Source organism: Dendropsophus ebraccatus, chromosome 11 (genome assembly GCF_027789765.1).
Source record: "Dendropsophus ebraccatus isolate aDenEbr1 chromosome 11, aDenEbr1.pat, whole genome shotgun sequence".
Taxonomy (NCBI): Eukaryota; Metazoa; Chordata; class Amphibia; order Anura; family Hylidae; genus Dendropsophus; species Dendropsophus ebraccatus.
In genome coordinates this window covers 60,498,139-60,521,350 of record NC_091464.1, presented here as the reverse complement: position 1 = coordinate 60,521,350, position 23,212 = coordinate 60,498,139, and the positions used below count along the sequence as shown (strand labels likewise).

Genomic DNA, 23,212 nt, shown 5'->3' with positions numbered 1-23,212 from the left:
AAAAATATAAAGTAACAAGAAGCACAAGGAAACTGTGGAAACAGCTCAGGGTTGTCAGTGGGTCAAACAATCCTCTCTACTTGTGGTGTGCTTGGGCCGCTGGAGCCTGTTTGTCACGTGTGCCCCCATACGTGACAAACAGGGTCTAGTGGTCTAGGTCTAATGGCCTAGATAGTGAATAATTTGTGCTGATACACAGCAGAGTCTTACTGCCTTCCCTGGCCCTTCTTGTGGTCTAAGCCACACACTCCTCCCTTCCTACTTCAAAACTTATGTATCTATAATACACAGCAGCATCTAGTGGCACCAAGAAACACTACAAGGCGGCGTTCACACTACATATAGTTCAGTCAGTATATGTATATTTCAGTCAGTATATTTCAGTCAGTATTGCAACCAAAACCAGGAGTGGATTAAAAACACAGAAAGGATCTGTTCACACAATGTTGAAATTGAGTGGATGGCCACCATTTAACCCCTTAAGGACCGGGCCTGAAATGGCCTTAAGGAACGGAGCAAATTTTATGAATTTGACCAGTGTCATTTTATTCATTAATAACGTCGGGATGCTTTTACCTATCCGGCTGATTCTGAGACTGTTTTCTCGTGACATATTATACTTCACAATTCTTGTAAATTGGAGTCAATACTTATAATGAATCTTTATGAAAAAAACCAAAATAGCGTGAAAAATTGTGAAAAAATGCATTTTTCCAACTTTAAAACTTTTCTGCTTATTCAGAAAATGGTTATGCCACAAAAATTATATATTAAATAGCATTAGCAACATGTCTACTTTATGTTGGCGGCATTTATTAAACTATATTTCATTTTTTTAGACAATAGAAAGCTTAAAACATTAGCAGCTAATTTCCATATTTTCAGTAAAATTTCAAAATCAGATATTTTTAGGGACCTGTTCAGGTTTAAAGTGTAATTGAGGGGCCTGTATGTTAGAAAGCCCCACAAAGCACCCCATTTCAGAAACTGCACCCCCTAAACTCTGCAAAAGCACATCCAGAAAGTTATTTAACCCTTTAGGGGAGTCACAGAAATAAAAGCTAATTGTGTAAGAAATTTGAAAATGTTAATTTTCTGTGCAGAGATTTTATTGTAATCCAATATTTTTCATAATTATAAACTAATTACCAGAGAAATGCACCCCAATATTGATTGCCCCGTTTCTGCAGTTTATAGAAATACCCCATATGTGGCCCTACTGCGCTATTTGACGCAACCACAAGCCTCAGATATAAAGGAGCGCCTAGTGCATTTCAATGGCTCCGTTATATTTGGTCATTTCTGACTGTACCACTTGAGGTTGGCAGAGGCTCTGGGGTGCCAAAACCTAAAAAACACCCCTAAAGGGACACCATTTAGAAAACTACACCCCTTAAGGAATGTAACAAGGGGTGCGGTGAGCATCTGGACCCCACAGGTGCTTCACAGATTTTCCGAACAATATGGCGTGAAAAAAGACAAAAGTATTTTTTACACTAAAACGTTGTTCTAGCCTTCAATTTTTCATTTTCACAAAGGGATAAAAGGAAAAAAAAAACACAAAACATGTAGCGCAGTTTCTCCCGAGTACAGAAATACCCCACATGTGGACATAAAGTGCCAAGCGGGCGCAGGATGAGCCTCCAAAGGGAAGGAGCGCCAATTGGCTTTTGGAAGCTGGATTTCACTGGAATGGATTTCAAGGGCCACGTCGCATTTACAGAGCCCTCGTGCTGCCAAGACACTGGAAACCCCCCACAAGTGACCCCATTCTGGAAACTACACCCCTCAAGGACTCTAACAAGGGGTGCAGTGAGCATATGGACCCCACTGGTGATGGGCACAAATGTGGAAAAATGTGACGTGAAAGGGAAAATTTCCATTTTTTCACTTTCACGGCACAAATCTGCACGTCATCAAGGGGTCCATATCCTCATTGCACCCCTTGTTAGATTCCTTGAGGGGTGTAGTTTCCAGAATGGCGTCACTTGTGGGGGTTTCCAGTGTTTTGGCAGCACAAGGGCTCTGTAAATGCGACATGGCGTTTATCATCCATTCTAGCCAAATCCAACCTCTAAAATCCAAATGGTGCTCCTTCCCTTCAGAGGCTTGCTCCGCGCCCACATGGCGCTTTATGTCCACATGTGGGGTATTTACGGACTCGGGGGAAATTGCTCTACACATTTTATGTTTTTTTTTCTCTTTTAACCCCTTGTGAAAATGATAAATTCAAGGCTAGACCAACATTATAGTGTAAAAAATTTAATATTTCATTTTCACGCCACATTGTTCCACATTTGTGCCCATCACCAGTGGGGTCCATATGCTCACTACACCCCTTGTTACATTCCTTGAGGAGTGTAGTTTCCATAATGGGGTCACCTGTGGGGGGTTTCAACTGTCTTTGCAACACAGGGGCCTTTTAAATGCAACATGGCCCCTCGAAATCCATTCCAGCCAAATCCAGCCTCAAAAAACCAAATGGCGCACTTTCCCTTTGGAGGCTTACCCTGCACCCGCATGGCGCTTTATGTCCACATGTGGGGTATTTCCGTACTCAGGGGAAATTGCTCTACACATTGTGTTTTTTTTATCTTTTAGCCCCTTGTGAAAATGAAAAAATCAAGACAAGATCAATGATTTAGAGTAAAAATTAAAAAAAGATTACACTAAATGTTGGTCTAGCCTTGATTTTTTTTCCATTTCCACAAGGGGTTAAAAAAGAAAATAAAAGCAAAACGTGTAGTGTAATTTCCCCGGAGTACGAAAATACCCCACATGTGGGCATAATTTGCCATATGGGCACAGGGCAAGCCACCAAAGGGACAGAGTGCCATTTAGAGGCTGGAATGGAGGATGGAGGCCATGTCGCAATTACAAAGCCCCTGTGCTGCCAGGACAGTGGGACCCCCCACAAGTCACCCCATTCTGAAAACTACACCCCATAAGGAATCTAACAAGGGGTGCAGTGAGCATATGGACCCCACTGGTAACAGGCACATATGTAGAACATGTGCCGTGAAAATAAAAAAATATATATTTTTTAATTTTCACGTCCCAAATGTGGCCGTCACCAGGGGGCCATATCCCCGCTGCCCCCCTTGTTAGATTCTTTATGGGGTGTAGTTTCCAGAATGGGGTCACTTGTGGGGGGTTTCTACTGTCCTGGCAGCATAGAGGCTTTGTAATTGCATCATGGTATCCTCTAATGGGAATGGCGGCCATACCTATTTAGCTGGGGAAAAGGGACAATTCTAATTTATTTGGGGGTATTAGGCCAATTATTAGTTTATAAGGTTGAAAATTACAGGTGTCCATCAAATTCAACCTGTGTTGATGCAGAGGAAGGCAAAAAACCCTCGTAAGGCAGACGACAATAGCTTCATCACTGGGAAAAAATTCCTTCCCGACTCCATAATGGCGATCAGAATAATCCCTGGATCAACGTGACCCCTGAAATAGGAATAAGGGACAGAATTTAGATAATGTGGAACTCCAATGACGTGTAGTGCGCCTTGGAGCGATCCAGTATGCAGAGGCCGGGGGGATCAGGACAGGTGTCACACTGGAAAATGGTGTCCTTCCTGATCCCCCTGTTACACCACACTCTGCACTTCTTCTGGGGTCTCCTGTTTTCCAGTGTGGGGGACGTCACCTGGAAAATGTTGTCCTCCTTCATATCCAGAAGCGCTGGGTCCGCTCCATGGCTGCTAAATAGTCTCTATTACTACTTCTGATATTTTCGGATCGTGCAGCAAGATACAGTAGCTCGGGCAGCGAGGGATCGGAAGAGGGGGTGCTGGTATAAAAGTTTATCCAGCAGTGGGAAGATCAGTTCCCAAACGATCTTCCCACTAACTCCGAGGATGGGGGGGGAGGGCATCTGGGGGCTGGATTCGGGTGTCCCTTCCTTCATACACTCTAAGGGTACGTGCACACTGTGGAATGGCGACGGATAAACCTTTGTGCATTCCGCAGCTGGCACCCACCGGCGGACTGATGCGGGCGCACGTCTCCGCTCGTGTCACACTCCATTCTATGCACTGGCGGATTCTGCTCTCTCCGTCCAACGTATTCATTCTTTGGATGGACGATGGAATCCGCCCGTGCATAGAGTGGAGTCTATGACCCGGGCGGAGACGCACACCTGCATCAGTCCGCCGGCGGGTGCCAGCTGCGGAATGCACAAAGGGTTATTCTTCGCCGTTCCGCAGTGTGCACGTACCCTAAATCTGTAAGTGTACTCTGAGGTACTCTCACAGAGTTTGTAGAATTTCACGCCATACCGTCATCTCTTATTGGGACGGTACTGGCGGAAAAGACGTGTCATTGGATGATGAGGATGAGGATGAATGGAGGAATAAAGGATCCCCCCATTCATCCTCACTGGCTGTTTCGGTGTCGGAGGCAATAATAACGTATGCGTCCGATACCGAAAACACGCCGGGGCCACTTTTATATGGAGATTGGTATATGGGGTATGTAGTGGTGTAGTGTCAAACTTCAATGTAGTGTAGTGTGGTGTAATGTAGTGTTTTTTACGTGTTTTTTTACAGTAAGTATAAAAAAAAAAACCTACGCCAAAAATGGTGTTGCTGATAAATGCCGCACTTATGTGCAGCACTTATCAGCAGACCGTGGCAGTAGGATATAGAAAAAAAACACCCTACGCCAAAAAGGAGGAGTTGCTGATTAGCAGCGCACTTACCTAGCGGCGATAGGGTGCGGAAAATAGAAAAAAAAAATTTGGAAAAAAAAAAAAACTTTTACTACACTCTGAACATCCCTATAGTGGCTGATACGTGTATTACACTTATCAGCCGCTAGAGAGCAGCAGAGCGCAAGATCTGAAAAAAGACGACGCTGGAGCCGAAAAAATCCGAAAAAACCCGCGCTGGAGCCGAAAAAAGCCGATCGGGACGTCACGGAAGAAGCCGAAGACCCGACAAGAAGAAGAGGACGCCGGGCAGGACCCCGGGACAGGTGAGTAATGTACAAATACCTGCTCTGGACCCCTCAGCTAGGTAGCTGAGGGGTCCAGAGCAGGTATTTATTACTTGTGGGGACTGTGATCGCCACAAGGGGACGACGATCGGGCAGGTGGTACCGTGACCACCATTACTTTTTACAGTAATGGTGGTCGGTGCCGTCCTCGGACAGCACCGACCACTATTTTTTCCGGGTCATCGGGTCACCGATGGCCCGGAAAGGTTCCGATCGCCGCTATGGGCTAATCAGCCAATAGCGGCGATCGTCGTCATGGGGGGGGTTAACAACCCCCCATGCCGACAGGGAAAGATAGCCTGCTATGTAATATAGCAGGCTATCTCCCCCGATCGGGACCCGGCCGGCCGCGGCGCCCTCTTAAAGGACCCGCGTACCGGTACGTCATGGGTCATTAAGTGACAGTGATCCATGACGTACCGGTACGTCATGGGTCCTTAAGAGGTTAATGGCAAATATTTGCTGTTATTTTAAAACAACGGCTGTTGTATTGAAATAATGGCAGTTATTTACTGTTATATGGCGGCCATCCACTCAATTTTAACCCTTTAAGGTCAAAGCCAATTTTCGTTTTTGCGCTTTTGCTTTTTCCATTTTATGTTTAAAAGTCCATAGCGCTTGCATTTTTTCACCTAGAGACTTATATGAGCGCTTATTTTTTGCGAAACCAATTGTACTTTGCAATTACAGGCATAATTTTTCCATAAAATATGTTGTGAAACCGGAAAAAAATTATTTGCGCTGTCAAATTGAAAAAAAAAACGAATTTGTTTTGATTTCGGGGAGTTTTGCATTTACGCCGTTCGCCCTATGATAAAACTGACTTGTTATGCATGTTCCACAAGTCGTTACGATTACAACGATATATAACATGTATAACTTATATTGTATCTGATGGCCTGTAAAAACTTCAAACCATTGTTAACAAATATATGTCACTTAAAATCGCTCCATTCCCAGGCTTATAGCGCTTTTATCCTTTGGTCTATGGGGCTGTGTGAGGTGTCAGTTTTTGCGCCATGATGCGTTCTTTCTACCGGTACCTTGATTGCGCATATGCGACTTTTTGATCGCTTTTTATTACATTTTTTCTGGATTTGATGCGACCAAAAATGCGCAATTTTGCACTTTGGGATTTTTTTGCGCTTACGCCGTTTACCTTGCGAGATCAGGAATTTGATTAATTAATAGTTCGGGCAATTACGTGTGTGGTGATACTAAATATGTTTATTAATTTATTTATTTATTAATTTATATTTATAAAATGGGAAAAGGGGGGTGATTTGGACTTTTATTAGGGGAGGGGATTTTTTATTAATAAAAACACTTTTTTACTTTTTTTTTTACATGGACTAGAAGCCCCCCTGGGGGGCTTGTATATACATAGCACTGATCTCTCATAGAGATCAATGCTGTGTATATACACAGCAAAGATTAATTAGATCGGTCATAGATTGCTATGGCCTGCTGCAGGCTATAGCAATCTATTGCCGAGCCGTGATTCAGCGTCATTCCGACGCTGAGGCCCGGCACGGGCAGAAGAACGGATCTCCCCCCCGCGATCGCATTGCGGGGGGGAGTTCCGTGCCACTAGACACCAGGGATGCACGGAGGAAAGCACTTCAATGCAGCTGTCAGGTTTGACAGCTGCATTGAAGGGCTTAATTAGCCGGCGCGGCAACGGGACCCGCGCCGGCTAATAGAGGCACTGCCCGGCTGCAGATTGCAGCCGGGATCGGTGCCGTTCAGAGCGGGGTCCCGGCGGGACCCCGCTCTGAACACCCCCTGCGGCACCACGACGTATCAGATACGTCATGGGTCGCTAAGGGGTTAACATTATGGGAACAGATCCTTTCTGTGTTTTTAATCCACTCCTGGTTTTGGTTGCAATACTGACTGAAATATACGTAGTGTGAACGCAGCCCAAACATGCATCCAATTCCTTATATAACATACAAGTAATGCAGGGTATAATACAGCTCAGAGATAACAAGTGCAATGTCATCACATGCAGTGCTTCTCAGAGTATATATGACAATATAGACAATATATGCAGGTGGGCTTCTACAGTTTACCTCCCTAAAACTCCTGCTAATCCTCAGTGTTTCCCAGTCCAGGGACAGGAGATTCTGGCATGTTGCATGAGGGCAGGGGTAGGGCGGCCATGCACAGACACTCCTTATTAAAACCACCATCTTTTATGAACACAGAATAATGGCAGGTACATCTGCATCACCACTCATGGAGTCCTATAAAGTAATATCCCGCTCTATCGGTGTGATACAGGTAGAATTGCAGAAATAAAAGACTAAGCTATATATGTCCATATATGTATGATACTAGTATTAATACTGAAGGGACTGATGTTTTTTTTTTTTCCCAATATAAATTATAGAATTTTTTTAGTAATTAATGAATCACCGGAGAATGGTCAGATATCACCAGATCATTTATAACAGTATCATCTACAAGACTCATGGTTCCCTGTGAGACTAACATGTAATCAAGTCTAGACCAGGCCATCTCACAGTGTGAGAAAAATAAAATTCTCTATCTTCCAGATGAAGGTGTCGCCATGAATCTATAAGATTAATGGTAGATAACAAATGAGTTAAAAACAATTCAGGGGAGCAAGAATCTCTCATCAATGAGAGAGAGCGTTTTCTGTCTTCATTTGTGTGTAGGACTGTCACCTCCTACAATAATATTTGATTCTCCATCTTGGAGAAGCATTGTCTCTAATTGCTGGAAAAAAGGAGTACGTCTGTTGTTAGGACCATAAATATTATTTATACTAAAATTTCCAGAAGGAGTATCTATAATCATGTGATGCATTCTCCCATCAGTGTCAGAAGTTTGGGAAATAATGGTTAAATTTTTATGAATGAGAGTGACAACCCCCCTTTTTTTATTCTGAGCGGGAGATCCGTAAACCTGACCGACCCAGAATCTCTACAGTCTGATATAATCCGATTCAGAAAGATGGGGTTCCTGTTCTCAAAGTGAAACCTATGACAAATTTTTGGATTTATCCAGGAGCAGAGGCTGTTTTCATGGGCCCTTTTATAATATAGTGTTGCCCTGGATGAGTCGTTTTGCTCTACAATGGGTTTGTTAAATGTTAAGGGACAGAGTTTATGGGGTCCTCGGCCATCCAGTGTGGTGCTTTGGCTGCTTTTATTTATTTATTTATTTTTATTTTTTTGGGGGGGGGGGATGCTGTGTGATTACTTTCTATTTTATTTTGATTATGGGGATAAAAAGAAGAAAATGTAAATAAAGATTTATAAAATAATTTAAAAAAAGAAAACAAATAGAAACACGTCGAGAAAACGTAACTCGCTAATATCAATAATACTACATAGCAATATATCTTCCTATACATTTTCCTATTTAAGCAGGATTAAAAATATACAAGTAAACAACCGTCATGACTAATTTGATAAAGGAAAACTCTTTCTTTAAGGTGAGACTTTAAGAGATCATAGTAGAATAGGAGGAGCATAAGTAAAGGGAGAAAATGATGGAATATAAAGGAATAGGAGATATAAATAAATATCTGAAGTAAGATGATGACTCTTGTTAGACATGTTAGTCAGTATAGTTCATCACTCCATATCTGCTGAAGGAGATGTAGGACTATCAAGACGTCGTCTCTTGTTCTTATCCCCAGGAGGAGTAGCAGAAGTCGGGTCTCTCAAATTCTCTAGGAGAGACGAAGCTTCTTCAGGGGTCTGGTATACACTGGTAGATCCGTCTGATTTGAAGACTTTTAGAATAGCAGGGAAGAGGAGTGCAAATCTTATTTGCTGATGTACTAGAGCCGTACATATTGGTGCAAATGCTTTTAGTTTTTGACTACTGTAGCAGAATAGTCATTGAATATCAGAATTTTGTGACCTCTTATGAGAACTTCAGTTTTCATTTTCCTGAACGCCTCTAAAATAGCAGCTTTATCTGCATAATTAAGATATTTGACTATTATTTGTCTCGGTTTGTTAGTTGTACCCTGTTTGGAAATGGTTAAAGTGTTTGCTGGCGGGCCTATACAATGTGCCCTTTCTACTTGACAAAAGCCTTGTAACCCTAGGGTCTGTGGTAATTCTGAGGAACAGATGATGGATAATTGTGACAGCGGTATGCTTTTAGGCAGACCTATTATGGGGAGGTTACTCTGTCTTGATCTATTTTCTAGATCATCTGTCTTGTCCCTTAACCCCTTAATGACAAAGGGCGCATATTTGCGCCCTGTTGTCGTTAAGGGCATTCAGAACGGGGCCGTGCGGCGACCCCGCTCCGAACCGCCGAGCTCCCGGGTGCCGCGTGTAGCCCGGGACCGCAGCTATTAGCGGGCACGGTCCGAACGCCGTGCCCGCTAATAAGGTAATCTGATGCAGCTGTCAAAATTGACAGCTGCATCCAATTACCGGACGCAACACTTCCCTGGTGTCTAGCGGCGGAGATCGCTACCCCAGGATGTTGTCCCGGAGGAGCGATCTCCGTGACTGAAGACGGCCGGGGTCTCCGCCAAGATGGCGCTGACCCCGGCTCAGCATATGTTTGCTTTCGGCTGCAGCAGCCGAAAGCAAACAAATGACGATCTCATTGATCTTTGCTGTAAAAGTATACAGCTAAGATCTCAATGAGAGATCAGAGTGTATATACTAGAAGTCCCCCAGGGGGGGCTTCTAGTATAAGTGTAAAAAAAATAAAAAAAAGGTTTGTTGTCAATAAAAAGCCCCCTCCCCTAATAAAAGTCTGAATCACCCCCCTTTTGCCAGGTTATAAATAAAAATAAATAAACTAATAAACATGTTTGGTATCACCGCGTGCGTAATCGCCCGAACTATTAATTAATCACATTCCTGATCTCGCACGGTAAACGGCGTCAGCGCAAAAAAAATTCAAAAGTGCAAAATTGTGCATTTTTGGTGCCATCAAATCCAGAAAAAATGTAATAAAAAGCGATCAAAAAGTCGCATATGCGCAATCAAGGTACCGATAGAAAGTAAATATCATGGCGCAAAAAATGACACCTAACACAGCCCCATAGACCAAAGGATTAAAGCGCTATAAGCCTGGGAATAGAGCGATTTTAAGGAACTTATATTTATTAACAATGGTTTGAATTTTTTACAGGCCATCAGATACAAGAAAAGTTATACATGTTATATATCGTTTTAATTGTAACAACTTGAGGAACATATATAACAAGTCAGTTTTACCCCAGGGCGAATGGCGTAAAAACAAATTCTACCCAAATAAACAAAATGCGTTTGTTTGTTTTTTTTCAATTTCACCACACATTTATTTTTTTTCTGGTTTTCCACTGTACTTTATGAAAAAATCCAGCCTGTCATTGCAAAGTACAATTAGTGACGCAAAAAATAAGGGCTCATTTGGGTTTCTAGGTGAAAAAATGCAAGTGCTATGGACTTTTAAGCACAAGGAGGAAAAAAATGAAAATGCAAAAATCTAAATTGTCTTTGTCCTTAAGGGGTTAAAGGGGTTATCCAGTGCTACAAAAACATGGCCACTTTTCCTCCTCTCTTTTCTCAAGTTCAGGTGTGGTTTGCAACTACAACTAAGCTCCATTTACTTCCATGGAACTGAGTTTGAAACCCCACCCAATCTGGAGACAAGAGAGGGGGAAAAGTGGCCATGTTTTTTTTTTAGTGCTGGATAAAAGCTTTAACCCTTTGAGGACCAGGCCCAAAATGACCCAGTGGACCATGCAAATTTTGATCTTTGCGCTTTCGTTTTTTCCTCCTCCCCTTCTAAGAGCTCCAGCACTTTCAGTTTTCTATCTAAAAGGCCATGTGAGGGCTTGTTTTTGACAGGAATAGTTGTACTTTGTAATGGCGTCTTTCATTTTACCATAACATGTATGATGGAATCCCAAATATATTATTTATGAAGATATAAATTGGTGAAATCGTAAAAAAGAATGCAGTATGGTAATGTTTGAGGGGTTCCTATGTCTAGTAATGCACTATATGGTAAAAGCGACATGATACCACTATTCAACAGGTCAGTCCGAACACAACCATATGCAGGTTACACAGATTCTCTAATGTTATATATATTTTTGTTTTAATGAAATCCTTTTTTTTTTGGCAATTAGTTAATAAGAAAATGGGCCTATTGTGACGCTTATAACACTTTTATTTTTTCCCCTACAGGGCTGTATGGGGTGTCATTTTTTCCGACATGATCTCTAGTTTTTATTAATACCATATTTATGAAGATCGGACGTTTTGATCGGTAAGTGACAGGGGACTCACCCTGTCACTTACACATAAACGCTGCGGCGTTTAAGGAGTTAATGTCCCGCTGCAGCGTGTCATTAACGGTGAGGTGCCGGCTGCTGATTGCAGCCCGTCCCCACCTGCTATGAAGCGCGCTTTGCTCCAGAGCGCGCTTCATAGCTCAGGACGTAGCGGTACGTCCAGGGTCGTCTGGGCAGGGACTACCAGGACATACCGGTACGTCCTAGGTTGTCTAGGGGTTAATGTTGCTGTAAGTTTCATAGTTGTTTGTAGCTTAGATTTAGTCATGGCTAGTTCATCCTCCACTAACCCTAGGTGCTCTTCTAATTCATGTATTTGGGAGGTATGATGAGAAATGTCTCCCTGTATAGCAGATAGTGAGGTCATTATAGTGGCTTCCAGAGAAGCAGTAATGTCTGGTATTATTATTTTGGCCACTTGTGTCTCCTGTGCTGCGCTGCTGTGTGAGGAGACAGCCATCTTGGATTTTGTTTTCTCCCTCTTTGGGAGAGGTATAGAGGAAGAGGAGGCTTTGTGTTGCTTCCCAGCGCGCTGCTGTTGTTTCTCCATGTCCCTAATGGGTAGAGGAGTATGTCAGGTGCTCTGGTATTTACCGTGGTAACGGGTAACACCTGGGAGCCGAGTCTATAGCGACTTACTGTGGGAGCTCCTTCACAGTGCTGCCATCCTGTGCGCTGGAACTGAAAGTCCAAGGGGTTTACCAGTCAGGTGACAACCTTAGTTCATATGGTAACCACACCGGTTGTGTGAGTCACCGGTTGGGAATCACTAGTCTATCACTTATGTTGTCTGTATAAGGATACCTGCACAAATCTGTTACCATATATGACAGCTATATACCTGTCCTGATATCCAATCACAATTTCAAGGACGACTCTGCCTCACATGATATGTCTCAGCCCAGAGCAGCTGTCTTATAAGAAGGAGGGCATCTTTTAGGATTGAAAGGCTGCACTCTCTACACTGATGGCGGCTCTGATGAGAGTAGTTGTGCTGTGCATCCTGGCTCTGGGGGTCCTGGTATCAGGTAAGGAGACATTGGAAAGAAGGGACATGAACAATATAACAGAAGTTTTATTGTACAATGTGCAGTCTTCTAATAACAGTCACATAACACTGGGAGCAGAGGAAGTGCAAGTAGAAAGTAGTAGTTCTTATGTGTGTGTGTGTAAGTTCTTATGGGCAGGGACCTCTCTCCTGTAGAGTGTAAGCTCCTATGGGCAGGGTCCTCTCTCCTGTAGAGTGTAAGCTCTTATGGGCAGGGTCCTCTCTCCTGTAGAGTGTAAGCTCTTATGGGCAGGGTCCTCTCTCCTGTAGAGTGTAAGCTCTTATGGGCAGGGTCCTCTCTCCTGTAGAGTGTAAGCTCTTATGGGCAGGGTCTTCTCTCCTATAGAGTGTAAGCTCTTATGGGCAGGGTCCTCTCTCCTGTAGATTGTAAGCTCTTATGGGCAGGGTCCTATCTACTGTAGAGTGTAAGCTCTTATGGGCAGGGTCCTCTCTCCTGTAGAGTGTGAGCTCCTATGGGCAGGGTCTTCTTCCCCTGCAGAGTGTAAGCTCTTATGGGCAGAGTCCCTCTCCTGTAGATTGTAAGCTCTTATGGGCAGAGTCCCTCTCCTGTGGAGTATAAGCTCTTATGGACAGGATCCTCTCTCCTGTAGATGTAAGGGTCCTTTTACACGCACAGATAAATCACTTGTTTATCATATGACAAGTGATGATTTTTTATCTTAAATGATAGGTATTTAGACAAGAAGATAACTTGCTACCCCCATACACCTTAAAGAACTGGCGGTCAAATGATCATCCAGCCGTCAGTTATATCTCCAGTCCTCCCCATATACAGGAGCATTTGGCATGGCCAGGCAATCCTGTGTTCTCTACGGAGAGCGGAGGGGTAAGCCACAACTAAAGCGCTCTAACTGAGGCTTATTTCTCTCTAAACAAAGGAGTCGGTCATGATTTTCCACCTGGGCTGACCCCTATTACATCCGACATAATTTGCTGGTGGTTGTTTTAGATGGCCCCATACACTTTATACCAGTCGTTGTGAGTCCAAGGTGTATAGGGATCTTTACTGCTATATAAACAGATGTTTTGCATTGTCACAGGGCCCCTGATAAGAAGCTTTTCACACTGCTGTTTTTATGAGTTTGTTACAAAGGTTATTGAGTAACCGCTCAGTATATGAAGTCCTTCCCAAGTCACTTGTGACATGTCTGGATAGTGAATGAATGAATTTTCAACAAAACGGATTATTGGATTATTTTTGTAAAGTAAATTCTAATTCCTTGCAGCCATTTAATTCTTCATTGGTTGCATATAATTGGGCCTCAGATCATCTTTAAAGGGGTCTTAACAACAAAGAACCACAGGTGGAGGTCTGACCACAGGGATACCTCCAGATGATGAGTACAGGGGCATTGAGTACACCTGAATAAAATGACAGGTGGTGGAAAATGTGCTGCTGGTACAACTCTTGGCTGTTAAAGATAGTGGAGTACAGAGCCTATCTATGTCATGACTATAGAGCTGCAGCCGGCATGTCCGACAATCACTGCTTTCAACTAGAACACAGGACCCTTTACTTATAACTTATGGGTCTTCCAGCACTTAGACTCCCACCCATCAGATGCTTATCGCGCATCCTATGTACAGATTATCTCCAAACAGTGAATCTGGAACAGTCGTCTACCTCAAGATCTGGTCACAGCAATAACAGTGAAAGGCTTCAAACCAAGCTTAGAAATGTTTTTAGAACAAAATAACATTATTTCATATGTATAGAATATTCCCATCATCCCTTCGGCTTCCCTTCACCCTCCCCCTCCTTGGTTGAACTGTACTATGTAACCCCTGGTACTGTTTGTTAGTGTCTCCCAATCCATGCCTTGTCGAGGGATCTGTCTGTCTCCTGGGGCCAGTATTCAAGTAAAAAAACTTCTTCTATTCAGGCGGTGTGGCATCATGCCAAAGGGGTGGGGCCTAGAGCATCTGTGCCCTTGGCCTGCAGCGCCTCTCTCTGTTCCTGGTCTGGATCTTCATTTAGGGCATGGCGCCACACCTCCTAAATAACCCAAACACCTGCCCCAGGAGACAGATGGACCTCCAGACCAGGTATGGATTGAAAAGAGCTAACAAACAGTAGAGGTGGTTTCGGAGTGGTGTTTGGGTGATACAGATTCACTTTAAGCCTGGATTTACATGTTCAGTGCGTGGTAGTGAAATTCTAAAGACACTGATGCTAGAACTGATCCCATGATGAGTTATGTATATTTTCTATGTTGTGTTCAATAATCTGCCATTTTCCTTGACATTAGGACAGCGCGATGGTCGACCTGAGGTGGAAACACAATATGGCAAGCTGCGAGGAAAGACAATGTCCGTGAAGGGAACAGATAGGACTGTCAATGCCTTCTATGGAGTGCCCTTCGCCAAACCTCCAGTTGGTTCATTGAGATACGCTGCGCCAGAACCCCCCGAGGCATGGAGCTCAACCAGGGAGGCAACAGACTATGCTCCAATGTAAGTGCCCATAGAGACAGAGCTCAGTGTTCACTTATGAGGTATCACCATGTAAAGGGTTTATATATAATTATTCATCCTATAGGTGTCTGCAGGATCATCAGATGATGGAGATGTTAATGGAGAATTTTAAAGTCAAGCTTACTATACCCCCGGTGTCTGAGGACTGTCTGTATCTGAACATCTTCACCCCATCAGATTGTGCAAAAGGGGAGAAGCTGCCTGTAGGTGTAATATATCATTGATTGTACTGTAAAATGTTGCCTTGCTGTAAAACTGCTTTAGATTTTCTTGTGCATTTAAGTCTGTAATTATTTTGGTTTTACTAGTGTGTATTAGCTGCAGTTTCTGTGTGGTTGGTTAAGGTATTGTTGGGGAATTTTGGCCCTGTGCATTACACTGGAATTAGGAAGGTTGGAGTCTGGTAGATTGTAGACTGACCTTGGCTCCTGTAGATGGGGTCTGAAGAATTGTTGAAGCTTACACTTATGTTGCTAGGCTTGATAAGGGCCAAAGTGTTGTGCCCAAAGCAGAGGTACTGTAAGTGTGAGAGCTACTGGGGCAGGAAAAAACACAAAGGGTGAGTAGATGAAGTATGAGCCAGTGTTAGTACAGATAGAGTGCCCTGAGCATAAGGATTCACAGACCGTCCATCTAATGATGGTCCTTGAGGCAAGAGTTAAGGCCCTATTACACAAAGCGATTATCGGCTGTATTTGGCCGATACTGATCGTTACTGCCAATAATCGCTTAGTGTAATAGAAGACAACGATTAGCCGACATGCACAATGTCGGCTGATCGTTGTCTTTCAACATGTTGAAACAACAATGATTAGGATAGCAATACGATATGCTGCCGTCGCTCAGTGCAGCAGACCGCCACTATCTTCTATGGGCTGTCCGGACAATCTAGTGATCACCCAGACAGTCGGAACGAGGAGCAAGCGAGCGCTGACAATTCAAGACAGTTGACTCACACATTGTTCTTTAGTAAAATATGGCTTCACATTCTGTCCAGGTCATGGTATTCATACATGGAGGCGGTTTGATGATGGGAGCAGCCTTGATGTTTGCAGGTTCTGCATTAAGCGCCCATGAAAACATTATCATTGTCTCCATCCAGTACCGATTGGGGCTCCTCGGCTTCTTCAGGTACTGTATATACTGTAGTACCTGTTACTCACATGTCCATAGGGTAAGTCGTCAGTTTTCCTTAATTACGGCTGACCACCTGCAATACTCAATGTTATCTGTGTATAAAATGATAAGTTTGTGAGCGCCCAGAGACTAAGTACCAGCACATGTGCAGTACAACTGTGCCATCAAGATTCTAAGTCCGCACACATGCGCAATGCTAAAAACGGACCGACAGGTTTTTAAAAAATGACCGCGAACTCACCATCCTCTGACACCGCAGCCAACCCACTTCCCCTCCCCCTTTATTCCGCACCAATCACCACTGACTCTATCATGACGATCATGGGTGGGATGTGAGCTGACAGAAAGCATAAAAGATAGCTTAACCCCGCCCACTGTGCCGTAACTTTGAGAACGTCGGCGGAGCCGGTGAAACATGTCAGTTGTACGGACAGCATTTTAATTATTGCGCCTCTAATGAATGGGTATTGTGGCTTCATAGAACAGTAGTTCAGTGGGGTTAGAGCGTATACCAAATCGCTCAGGGTACAGCAGTAACCTGCTGTAAGTGTGTATTCCTGCCCAGAGCTTAGAGTGGAGTTCTGACACTGGTTTACCAAGAACCCACAGGAATAACACAGTAAGGGACACAGATCACCCAGGCTGGGGACTGTGTACCCCTGATACTGAGAAGCCAACCCATCAATATACAGGGTGTCGACTGACACTAAAACTGATTGCACATTTGAAGAAGTAGCAATATTTTATGTTTGCAGAAGCTACACTTATGTTTTAATGCAGAACAATAAAAGTTAATTTTTAACCTAAGGGTAAAACCGGGTATTTGCCTGGGTAACCGCTCAGGACAGTGTTCACAAGTTTGTGAACTATGGCACAGAATTATGAATGCCACTTTTTTTGAGGCTATAGTACATCCAGCATCCATTATTTGAAAGCATTTAAAATATACAAGTTTAAAATCCTAACAAGTGGCAGTTCCTTGTGTCGTTGTCAGGTATTAGGCCCCATTCCCACTGAGCAAAACTAGCAGAATTCCACGGCGGACAATTCCATGTTCATGTTCATTCTTCAGCGTGGACAGGGCAGAAGCGCGCGCCTCCCATAGACTCCCATTATGAGCGGGAGGCTAACGGCATTCTGCGGCAGACAATTCCGCCGCGGAATTCCGCCGATGTACAGTAGCTCATACACTCCTCAACCCCCTTGTGAATCTATTCTTATCACGGTGGGACATGAGCTTGTGTTTTTTTTTTTTTTTTTTTGCAGCAGTCCCTTCAGGAAGTATATTGGTGATATGGCCGCTACATTGATGACGTTTTTATTGTATATTACAGTGATGTAGAGGTCATTCATTATATACATAAATGAAAATTACTGTATCTGAGCTTTCGGTTTACTGCCAATACATCCCAGACATCACACCCTTTTTGGTTCTAAAGTTGTATGATGATGTCACTGGATACATTGTACAGACATCATTGTTCGGGTAGTATAATTTGACAAGCCAACAGCAGTCATTGAAAGCACATTATGAGAATACCTGTTCAGAAAATCACAAAATCCAACCTGGATCTGCCCCTAAACCTTTTGCATGTCGGTCCTGGCAGATTCTGCATATCAGAAATCATTACACAGAAAACACCTAATGGTCACATTTTGGTCATAAAATCCCATTGCTCCATAATAAGATATTCAGATATCTAGATACCACCAGCAGTAATTGGAAGAAATATGACCTTTTTAGCCACCTATGGCATGGAGTAATCATCCAACATTGTTAAGAAAAACATACTTATGCGTTATTAGAATGATATAATTTCTAAAATATAGCAAGATAATGTCAGATATGTAGCCAAAAGAATCTATTCACTGGGAGAAACTTTCTTACCCAGTTTAGATTTGAGACCTGACACAACATGGAGAGTTTTTACAAAGGCACACAACGGTATAACATAAAAATGGCCTTAACGCTACTCTGTTGCCTTAAATTTGTGGATGTTTGATATACTATATACTAGAGTTGGATTTGTCTAACTTTATGCCACCTTTTGCATCAAAATCATCAAAAACTGTTAAACACATAATAAACTTTAAATTTATAAGTCTTCTATAATCTTCGGCTAAGAGTTTGAGGTCATTTTCGAGTTACAAATGTAAAATAAAGTAAAGACACTTTATTTCCTTATCCCAGCTCTGGAGATGACCGCGCTCCTGGCAACTATGGCTTCTTGGATCAGGTAGCAGCTCTTCAATGGGTTCAGAAGAACATTGGAGATTTTGGTGGTGACCCCAACTCTGTCACCATATTTGGAGAGTCCGCTGGTGGAATCAGCGTCTCTGCACTGGTCAGTTAGGGTATGGTTGATGTTGGGTTGTTGGGGTCACTGTTAGTAGAGATACCCTCTAATCATCCCATCTCCCACTGTATATTACTATATCCAGGTGGCGTCTCCATTAGCCAAGGGCTTATTCCACAGAGCTATTGCCGAAAGTGGTGTAATCCTAATGCCAACTTTGGTGGCCCTGTCGAAAGAACAAGAAGTGTTTATCAGAAGTGTAAGTATAAGTTGTACAGTAAAACTATAAGGAAGAGTTTGCAGCACTCACTGAATGTTGGGAGATATATTTATTGCAGGTTAACAGATGCACAGACCAAAGTCTGTTTCACAATTCACAGCTTTCTCAAGGATATGGCCTTGAGAAATCTGTGAGGGCGTTGGCCTGTGGTGTACATCTGTAAACCTGCAATAATTATATATCACAAGATTTTATGTTGTGGTTTATTCTTTATAGTGCGCCATCAAGTAAGTTGAAGCCCATCCAAAAGGAATATGGGACAATTTTTATTATTCTGCTTTTGCCATTATTTTGTCCAATTTGGTGTTTTTGTGCACAGGGTAACATTTTGTGCAACATCAGTTTAGGCCAGATGCGTTTTTTTTATTTTTTAGCGCTCATAGGGGGCATGGTGGAGGGGCAAAAAAGTGTGCAGCAGTACTCCAACTCCACTCCTACCCTGGTGCAGTTTCTTAGCCAAGTTTTGTTAGTCAAAAATGTGCAAGTACACAAAAAAATTTGCAAGATTCATCAAGGCCTATTGGTAAATTTTGAGTTTTTGCACAGCATAGAAAAAAAATGTGCAGCTGATAAATGTGTCTAGCAGTGCTGAATCTCTTTGCGCTTTGTTTTACTATAAGCTATATAGTGAATTCACGTACTATGTGGTTATTGCATCAAGAGCACTGCAGATGAATTATAAAGGTCTAGAATTACCAACTGTACCAGTCCTATTCTCGTTAACATAAGAACAGGTAAAGATCAGCACACTCAGAGATGAAGATCAAATTTTTTGCCTCACTTTTGCAGATTGTGGCCAACATCTCGGGCTGTGATGTGGACATGGTTTTGGACTGCCTGAAGGCAAAATCTGAAGAAGAGATGCAGTCTCTTGTTGTTTCTATGGTACGGTCTATTCAGTCATAGCATCGACTGATCCTGATCCCTGTAGGGAAGCTATAATTAGACCTAATGTAAACAAAACTTCCAGTTCATAATGTACAAATCAGATCTCTGTATCATGAGAAGCTACTTTAAATGTGATGTAAGATTACAAAACACACATACAAATGTAAAGCAATGGATTTGCATTTACAAATGCACTATATGAAAAATTATATTTATGGGTCTTGGGGTGCACATCTTACTTGTCTTTCCTGTACTGGCAGAAATTCATGGCTCTGCCTCCAACCATCGATGGGGTGTTCTTTTCTAAACCTGTAGAACAGATTTTGGCTGATAAAGAGGTGAACAGTGTCCCGTTTCTGACTGGTGTCACCAACCAAGAGTTTGGATGGATCCTCCCATCGGTAAGATTGACAGATGGGGACATAATTAGATAATCCCTATGATCTGAATGATAATAATTACTTTTACCCTAATATTCTCAGTCTGTGAACATCACTGGATTACGAGAAGGAATGGAAAGAGAGACGGTGGAAGAACTACTAAGGAACTTCCCTCTACTGGTAGTAGATCTCGTCAACAGGCGGTATTGTAGGCTACTCAGATGGTGAACCATGTGCTACTTGGGATGGGTGATGATAGTAGCCCCTATGTATGTAAGCCTCCTGGCTGATCTAAGTTAGAAAATGTGCAAATAACTAGCCACAGACAATGGTAACTTAAAGTGTCCCAGTTGTTATAACTTTCAAAATCTAAATCAACAGTAGATGTGAAACAAAACAAGTTTGCAATTTACATTTATTATTTTGTTGTTGTTATCATGCTGTAAAACAAAGCTGAACTTTCCAGAAATCCAGGTCCAGTCTCCTGAAGGCAGATTTTCTGGCTTGTGCTGGTGGGAAAAAAACACCCTAAACATAGGAATTTTGTCCAGTCACAGCTCAATGTGTCCATCAATTATATAACTGCCTTCTCTCTGTGAGCACTCAGATGGAATAGGAAACATAGGACTTCCTGTTTTCGGACTCTTTGAGAAAGATAACTAAAAAAAAATAAAGATAACTAAAAAAAATAAAAATAATGAATTTATATTGCAAACTTGCTTTATATCACATCTACTGTTGATTTAAATTTTGAAAGCTATAACGACAGTGACACTTTATTTAAAAAAAATCATAAATTACATTTATCTTTCTTTACTTGGCAAACAGACAGATAACACATCAAGTTGAAAATGGAGAAATGTACATGACTTGAAAACCACTTATGTGCTAGGCCATGCTGGACACCAGTCACCTAGCCCAAGGCTATGAGGTTTAGTGTGGTTAAATCTTTAACAGTCATAGTTTTGTCTTGGGGCAGATCAGCAAGAATTACATTTAAAAAATATCAAGCAGTATAAACAGTATGTAGTGGACCCAGGGGAATACTAAACAACTTGCCAAACAGGTACGCACACACCACTGGACCTATAGTCGAAATAAGGCTTCAAAACTCCTAAGGGTTAGCCACAAGCCTATGTGTGCCAGCCACAGATATCCCAGGAAAATTAACCATATATCCTTCTATCCCCAAGCACATCCCATAATTCTGCTCCTGTTCCCTTAAAGCATGTCCTAGTGTTATGATATTCTTATACTAGCTAGTGCATGAAGTTTTGATTCCATTTGACAGCCGGACCACCCCCACCTCATCTCTTTATATTTTGAAATATTATAGAATTCATTCTCCAGTGCTACCAGCCTCCTGATGGATGAGTATATCGGAGATAAGACCGATCCTGCTGAAATCCGAAACCGCTTTCTAGATCTAGCTGGAGACATTATATTTGTCATCCCAGCACTGAGAGTGGCCAAGTATCACAGAGGTACGAGAGACACAATAACTACCTCACTTATGTTATATGACATCCCACATACCCAGTTTCTTTAGTCCTCCCTGTGTTGCTTATCATCTGATAACACTACCTCTCATTCCAGATGCTGGCCATCCCACCTACTTCTATGAGTTCCAGCACCGTCCCTCCCTCTTTAAGGACTCTAAGCCAGACTTTGTGAAGTCCGATCATGGAGATGAGTTGTGTTCTGTGATGGGAGGTCCATTTTTGAAAGATGACATTGTGTTTACAGGTGACCAACCTAGATGGTATTCAAATGCCTCATTTTATTTATACTGTCTGGGAAATTTCTGAAACATATAGGAGAAGTGCAACCCTAACGCAACTTGCACATATTTCTTATTGTGCGATTTTGTAACACAAAATAAGAACCTGTCATGTAGAACTTACTTGTGTAACTTTTTTGTGTTGAGCTGTGTCATTTACCAAAATTTTTCATCTGATTCTCTGGTGTTATTTCCACAGCATCCTTTAAGGAAGAAGAGAAGACTCTGAGTAAGACTGTTATGAAGTATTGGGCCAACTTTGCCCGCACTGGGTAAGACACTGGGGCACATGGCATCAGGACTGTGTTATTCAGGAGTTTCATGTGTGCGTCTGACATTTGCTAGGTGCGACTGTATGTTGTAGATGTATCCTAGATGTAAGATAGTGTTCTAGATGTAGGATGGTGGATGCTATAGTCATCATATCCCTCAACCCCTTTAAGTTCCCTCTGTATATTTTCATGTTTTCTTTCTAATCTCTTCTCATCTGCAGTAATCCCAATGGTCCCGGCCTGGTGCACTGGCCTGTGTACGACCAAGATGAAGGTTATATGGAGATTAGCTTGAAGGAGAAGGCTGCAAAACAGCTGAAGGCTGAAAAGTATGAATTCTGGACCAAGTTGCTTTCTGGGAAGATGACACCAGGAACGGAGGGGCACATAGAGCTGTAGATGTTACCAAAGCTAAGGGTAAAATGTGACCCATAGTCACAACTTTTAGTGCAGTAAGGGGGTCACCCCTGCACCTTCTTATTTTACAGGCAAAATTGAACAACCATTTGGGCAGCTGAAGACATTGGGGCTGATTTACTAGCGCGTTCAAGGCAACAAATTGTCAGTTTAGTGTTCCGACATATTTACTAAAGGTCCGGTAAACCCGAAAATCCGGTAAACCCATTATTTTTGTCCTTAAAGGGAACCTGTCACCCCCCGTGCCGGGCTGACAGGCTCCCGACCCCCCGTTAGAGCCCCCTATACTCACCTAATCCCGCCGGGTCCCGCTTCTGGATCCGGTCGGGTGACGGAGATATCAGCCGCTGCAGCCCGGCGCGCGCTGGGAGATGAGTCCAACGCTCATAGAGAATGACGGAGCGCTGGACTCTCCTGTCATTCTCTATGGGTGTTGCAGCGGCTGAGATCTTCATCACCCGACCACCTCCAGAAGCAGGACCCGGCGGGATTAGGTGAGTATAGGGGGCTCTAACGGTGGGTCGGGAGCCTGTCACCCCGGCACGGGGGGTGACAGGTTCCCTTTAAAACCTGCCAAAACTGACAGATTTATTAAGCAAACCATCATTTTTTTTAGAGGTTTTCTATTCTAAAAACCAGCCACATCTAATGTGGCGGGATCCTTGGTTTCAAGTTTTGTCCTTTAAAATACCTTCTAGATTTACATAGGGCATGCACCACATTAATGAATTTGATGCAAAAAAAAAAAAAACACAATAGCATAACTGCTTGAAATGTATGCACTGTTAGTAAATGAGGCCCATTGACTCCTATTATTGATCACACTCAATATCTACTTGACAAAAACAGATCATAGAGATGTCAATGAAATGTGCTGCTCCCCCTACAGTGCATATTTTGAATTACATACAGGCTATATAGTTA

General features: G+C 42.7%; 2 protein-coding genes across 4 annotated transcripts in view; one reads left to right on the top strand and one right to left on the bottom strand.

Moving 5' to 3' along the window:
* Window positions 1-23,212, bottom strand: part of ERG (ETS transcription factor ERG) — a 284,049-nt gene that overhangs the window by 125,502 nt on the left and 135,335 nt on the right. Inside the window, exon 1 of one of the 3 annotated variants that reach the window (XM_069945887.1) lies at window positions 21,724-21,766. The exons of the other annotated variants lie outside the window; for them this stretch is intronic. The gene's annotated coding sequence lies outside the window, so the exon portion shown is untranslated. Of the gene's footprint in view, window positions 1-21,723; window positions 21,767-23,212 lie in introns of those variants that run through there. 3 annotated transcript variants of the gene reach the window in all.
* On the top strand, window positions 12,033-22,487 carry LOC138767960 (fatty acyl-CoA hydrolase precursor, medium chain-like). The gene is made up of 13 exons (XM_069945880.1): window positions 12,033-12,321; window positions 14,612-14,816; window positions 14,902-15,040; window positions 15,835-15,968; window positions 18,166-18,319; window positions 18,417-18,530; window positions 19,341-19,436; window positions 19,700-19,840; window positions 19,922-19,999; window positions 21,156-21,303; window positions 21,416-21,565; window positions 21,799-21,871; window positions 22,093-22,487. Exons 1-13 carry the CDS (start codon window positions 12,261-12,263, stop codon window positions 22,268-22,270), a joined length of 1,671 nt encoding a protein of 556 aa, XP_069801981.1. The 5' UTR covers window positions 12,033-12,260; the 3' UTR covers window positions 22,271-22,487.

Bases quoted from the DNA above. Each gene is read 5' to 3' on its own strand.
- LOC138767960 (XM_069945880.1), top strand. From the start codon at position 12,261: ATGGCGGCTCTGATGAGAGTAGTTGTGCTGTGCATCCTGGCTCTGGGG. The intron at 12,322-14,611 runs GTAAGGAGACAT...CCTTGACATTAG, and splicing joins TCTGGGGGTCCTGGTATCAG to GACAGCGCGATGGTCGACCT. The intron at 21,566-21,798 runs GTGACCAACCTA...TTATTTCCACAG, and splicing joins AGATGACATTGTGTTTACAG to CATCCTTTAAGGAAGAAGAG.